This window comes from Cicer arietinum, chromosome 7 (assembly GCF_000331145.2).
Source record: "Cicer arietinum cultivar CDC Frontier isolate Library 1 chromosome 7, Cicar.CDCFrontier_v2.0, whole genome shotgun sequence".
Taxonomy (NCBI): Eukaryota; Viridiplantae; Streptophyta; class Magnoliopsida; order Fabales; family Fabaceae; genus Cicer; species Cicer arietinum.
In genome coordinates, this window is record NC_021166.2 from 57,089,177 (window position 1) to 57,095,188 (window position 6,012).

Genomic DNA, 6,012 nt, shown 5'->3' on the forward strand with positions numbered 1-6,012 from the left:
TAGGGAAAACCGGCCTTGTCAAGTTTAAGTCATAGCCGGCTGGCTTCTCACTGTACCAGGGTTTTCAAGAGGAGTTAAGCTCCTCTAAAATGCATAGTATACTTTAGGGAGAAAAGGCTGACATTATATCTCTATTGTTTGTAGCAAAATCAATGGAATACTTTTTGTAAACTCATGATTTGTTATGAACAAGTATTTAGTTTTTTTTTGGTAACACAATGTTTTAATAGTTCGTTGTCATTAATCCTTGAGGTTTCATTTTCTTTTTAGAGGGAGAAGCTCATCTTAAAGTTGAATCCTTATTGGGTAATTGTGTAAGATTTCCATTTTTTCCAGTTGCACGGTACAAATTTGTAGAGTAAACCCTGAAATGTTCTGGTGCATGTGATGTTTTCTTCTATTCCACAAATATTTCTTGTTACTTGTATTATTACTTGTAGCTTAAAGATATGTGTAAGCATACGAGTGAGCTTGTAAATACCACTTGCAATATAAACATATTTTACGCCCATGCCGGTGAATATAACTGAGTGACATTAGAATTGTGTGACAGTCCTAAATACCTGTTAAGAAAACATGATTTTTGTTGTAAATGCTTCAGCCTTAAAAGAAAATTCGGGGTTTAATTAAAAGCAGGTACAGAGTTATCAATTGACAGATAGATGTGTTAACAAATGTAGTAGTATCCGAGCCTTTTGATTTTTAATGCGATATTTGTTAGCTTATGATCTATCTTGCAGCAGAAGAGCGACAGGTGCCAAACTATGAATCAAGTCTATCTTTTGAATAGCTATCAATCATTACAAACAGACATCAAATGAAATAATTTGCAGCTCTCTTTATCATACAAACATTTTTTTAGTTGAAAATTTGGCATAAGTAAGCAGTACACTGGTCAAATTCTGCAGATGAAGAATTTACAAACTGTTAATATCAGTTCTACCTTTTTACTTTTGAACTTGTTGGCTGTTAACCAGCAATCAGCAACCTCTCACTATAGCTTTTTGAACTTGTATTGAGTACTGAATGGCAAGTCATGTTTCCTCATGGTGTCAATTTGAGCTTGAACTATTCTAGTTGTTTATTCAGTTTCCACAAAGAACAGAAAGAAACAGGTTGCCCCTTCCACCATATTCCCACACTTGTATTCTTCTCTTCTACTTTCATCTCCCAATTACTATCATACTTCCTTAGCAAAGCTCGACCTCCGTCAATTGCATCCTCGCCAAATATTTCCCCTGCAAACCCTGCTTCTTTCATTCTTTCACACCATTTTTCTCTGCCTTCATTCATCTCGCGCTGGTTTGTCAATGCTTTTGCAGCCTCACCTTCCATCATTCTCCTTTCATCATTCTCACGACCTTTGAACGCCGAACTGGTTGAATCTAAAAACCTCCATAAGTACTCCACTCTTCGAGAGAATCCAGTGGCAAAATCGCCACAACTACTGCAGCAACACTCCAAGTTGTTCTCACTTAATATCACCCCTTTAGGCTCCATGTCCCTCAACACCTTCAGAAACTCGCTTCTTTCGTCAGGAGTGTGATGATTCAAGTGGTGCAGCCTGAACTGAGCACATACAATAAAGGTTTCATCCGGGGAGGTGTCAACAATTTTAGCATTTAATGTCTGCAGTGGATGATTATCAAGCTTGTTTATCTGCAGATTGACATTTATGGACTGTGCATAACCAAGGAGTCTAGTAGAGAAGTTATCACCACATGGACCTATCGAGAACGGGGTCTCCATATTTTGGTCATTTTCAGCTGACGAAGAAGCAGTAACAACAGTGAGGCGAACAAGAGGAGGAGGTCCACCAGGTCGACGACTCAAGGCCTCTAGAAAAGTTGGCCATTGAACACCATGAGAGACTCCAATGTCAAGGATGTGAATCGTCCGTGAGTTGTTTGGCTCTTCAGCTAGAACTTGAAGGATGGAAGCATTTGCTATGTTATTAGGAAAGGAAAACCAAGGGCTAACCTCATAGAACTTCAGTAACGACTTTTGAAAGAATCGTGGTTCTGTAGATGCAAAAGTTATAGCCCCTGATGAGGTAGACGATGAAGAGGAAGATAGATGGTGTGTCAGTGCTCGGAGACCATGCGCTGCGAGCCGGTGGTTGGCATCACCAGTAGTTGAGGCCAGCTCATGGAGAACATATAAGAGATGTTGCACACGATTCAGATTTCCACCGGCTATGGCTGCAGCACAAGGATTGAGCAACTGCTCAGCCCACCTACCATCCTTGTTATTTCCACTGTTACAGTTACTTCCATTGGCCTTAGCTGCACTCTTCTTGTTTCCACCTGGTTTTCTAACCACTGTCCCTTCAAGAGCTGCATCTCCATTATCAGCTTCATTCATCGAACGACTCTTGATTCTCTTGTTCTTTTGGTTTTGTGATTGTTTCTTGAGACTCGATTCATCGGTGGCATTTCTTTTCTTCGGCAAATCAGAAAAGGGTATGTTATTGGAACTATTAGGCTCAAGGGATGTTGTGCTTGTGGTAGTACTAGCAGCAACAATATTGGTGGTGCTGTTTGTGGCATTAGTTGAATCAGTATTGGTATCAGTTTGACACTGGTTGCTAATTTCTTGGTTCTGATCCCACAACTGATACTCTTGGATGTAACCATTGTTATATGGATCATCCAAGAATGATGGAAAGAAAGAGACAGAACCTTCAAGCCAGTCAAGAATGTGATCTGATGTTGGGTTTGGTTCCATGGTCATTGTGATGAAAGAAAGAAAAAAACTTTAAGATATTGAAGAAGAAAGATTGAAGTGTTTGAAGGGGTTAGTAGTGTTGGATCATTGACCAAAAACAAGAGGGATATAGATCATAGAACCAAAGACTTTATGTTCATTACTTTCTCCCATGTACTTATAAAATAAAGCATGATGTATGAAATAGGATTTCCTGCACTCAAATAATAGAGTGCACGTATTCACGCAATCAATGTCTTTGTGACCGCCTGATCGATATCAAACGATTCAGATCTCAAACATATTTTATTTTTTTTTAAAAACTAAAATTATTGAACTTGTGATCTGGACCATCCGATATTAGTCGGACGGTTATGCAATCACTTACCGTAGGGAACCCGGGTCTACGATGTGTGGAGGTACTTCCTAGTAGTGACAAATGAGGGAATTTTCTAATTGTTTGTGTGCTGTTGGTTTGGAGGATGTGATGTTTTATTGATGTTTTATTAATTGTTTGTCTCTTCTATATGTTGGGTGGTTAACTTGTTCCTTTTGTATTATATTTAGAGATTGATATACTGTTTAAGATTGAATTTGTGTGTTGAAGTATGTGATAGGTTATTTCAAAACTCTAGCCGGCAGACACTATTTGACTAATTGATTAATTCTTGAAAAGTTTATGTTTGGCAAGGTTTATACAACTTTTTGTACTGTATTTTGTTGTTAATGTGTCTTAATTTTTTATTTCAGTTGTGAGAATAAAAATATCAGCAAAATACTTTTTTATTAGTTAAAATTTATGGGAGTTATGTTAAACTTTGTGGATCTTTTATTCAGTTGTATTCGAATGAATTTTAATTAGTAAAAAATAACGTGTTGAAAATATGTATTAATTTTTTTGCTGGCAATTCTATTATTATATAAAAGATAAATAACATTAATTTAAGTTACAATTTTTTCCATTACTTACATTTATTTTTCTCTTTTGTTGACTTGCTTTAGTGACTTTGGTTTATTCATAAGATCATGCAAAGCAAAGTTTTCAGGTCTTTATTTTGTTGAAATTCAGCATAACCATGTAAAACTTTTTGTAGCAAGTCAAACCAACTCCAAGTTAAACTAAATTCTAGGTAATTAAGTAAATGTTTTGGTTTGAAGTTAACAAAGTACACTTAGAGCATGAGTATTTTTCATATGCAAATTTGGCTTCAACCACACATTGGTATGGAAGTATTGCCTTTAATACTTTTTCATCTCTTTTTATCATTTGAGTTACATTTGGTTTTATAATTGCATGTCAAGAACAAGTTTCATGCAAATAAATTACATTTCGTTAGACTTATTATGTTTGAGTAAACTCTTTTTAATCAAACATAATTTCGCAAACTTTAATTTAAATATAACTTATGTTGAACATTGATTATTCTGAATTAGTCAAATAGTCAGAGACTCACAGTATCATTATTGAAAGAATAATAATATGAGAAATGACACATAAACTGAGTGTAAAATAATTTAATTTTACGTTAACATCCGATAAAAATTCAACGTTTTGTGGTTATTTTAAAATTGCATTTACAAAGTGGACTATTTTATATAGATATTGTATCTCCATTAAACTATATTGAAAATCGGTGTAGAACTATCTATTATCTATATTTAAAACAGACTCTCATGTCAACTTTCATGCCACCTCATAGTATTTCTTCCACATGTGCAAACATATCCCACCTCAACAAAAAAGCTTATGTGTACGCCTTAGAGAGTTCTCTTGTGTTTTTATGTTTCACCTCATTTTTTCTAATTAGTTTCTAAATAGTTTTTTTCCTCTTTTAATCCCTCTAATCCCTAATTTTTTTAATGACTTCCCAGTCATTCGCCATCCTCGCAAAATCATCTTATTCTTCGAAATTGCCGACTCTACTCCAAAGGTACACTGAAAGAGGTATAGGTTGGCCAAAAATACACTGAAAGAGGTATAGGTTGGTTCGTTGCAACAAAAAAATTCTTCTCTTTGTCTATTTCTAATTTTGGTGCCATGTTCACCTCATTTTTTTCTACTTAGTTTCTAAATAATTTTTTCCTCTTTTAATTCCTCTAATCCCTAATTTTTTTAATGACTTCCCAGTCATTCGCCATCCTCGCAAAATCATCTTATTCTTCGAAATTGCCGACTCTACTCCAAAGATACACTGAAAGAGGTATAGGTTGGTTCGTTGCAACAAAAAAAATTATTCTCTTTGTCTTTTTCTAATTTTGTTGTCATAAATTCAATTATATTCTATACAATCTTTGAAATCAATTTGGCTCATAGTGACTTAATGCTATGTATAGTTTCTTACATGAAATTCTATCACTGCGACTATTCAGGAAGTCCAAGTTGGGATGGACTAGCCGGCAAATTTCGCTACCCATCATACCCAAAGCAAAATGGTACATGAAAAATTTAAGGAATTAGTGTTTTTCAATGTTATGACAAGGTATATTTATACATCAATATTTTTTCTATCTCTCTTCTAAACTTTTTTCCTTCTTTAGTTGTTTTTAAGTGTCACTTTGCTTTGTGTGTCTCATATTCTTAGTTTTACTTCAATGTAGTATATGTTGAGTAGCTTACAAATTACAGTTGAAAATGTTTGACTCAAATAATTTTAAGCATGTTTAAAAGATGTCTGACATTGAATTGAATTGAGTAAATTAGATCATTTTAAATTTCAGAACACAAATCTGAATGTATTGTAGAAATTTATCAAATGTTAAATCGATCTTTGTGGTAATTGTGAATTTTTTTTTATTTTAAATCGGATTTATTAGAATTTTAATTTACAAACATTCAAACTATTATTAATATTGGCAAATGAATCATAATCATTAACATTTTGATTACAAACTATTAACTGTCAAACAATTATAAGTATACAAATAAATTACTTTAATTTCATCTATTATATATATTTAAATATTTTTATTTGACTTTTTACTTTGAATATTGGTAAATATATATAATATATAAATATTTAGAAATGATGGACAAAGTCATGTCTCTTTTAATTTTAGTCAGTTTTATTTTACTGAAACTAATTAAATTTAATTTGTTGTTTTATAATGTTAATTGACATGAAATTAAAGTAATTTATTTGCAATTATTTGTATTTGATGTATACTTATAATTGTTTGACAATTAATATTTTGTAACCGAATTTTTATAAATTTTAGATTTCGATTTTGAAACAAAAATGTTAATGATTATGATTACTCAATTAATATCACTTTAAGAAATAATGTTTGTAAATTAAAATTATAATA

General features: G+C 33.1%; 2 protein-coding genes across 3 annotated transcripts in view; one reads left to right on the forward strand and one right to left on the reverse strand.

Annotated features, from left to right (window-relative positions):
* The window catches only part of LOC101510434 (E3 ubiquitin-protein ligase SPL2), a 5,119-nt gene extending 4,698 nt beyond the window's left edge, over positions 1-421 (forward strand). For both annotated transcript variants that reach the window (XM_073363804.1, XM_012718644.3), the window contains exon 7: positions 1-421. The gene's annotated coding sequence lies outside the window, so the exon portion shown is untranslated.
* Positions 422-818: 397 nt separating this feature from the next.
* Positions 819-3,075, reverse strand: LOC101510109 (protein NODULATION SIGNALING PATHWAY 1). The gene has a single exon (XM_012718608.3). It carries the CDS (start codon positions 2,731-2,733, stop codon positions 1,069-1,071), a length of 1,665 nt encoding a protein of 554 aa, XP_012574062.1. The 5' UTR covers positions 2,734-3,075; the 3' UTR covers positions 819-1,068.
* Between the last annotated feature and the right edge of the window lie 2,937 nt (positions 3,076-6,012).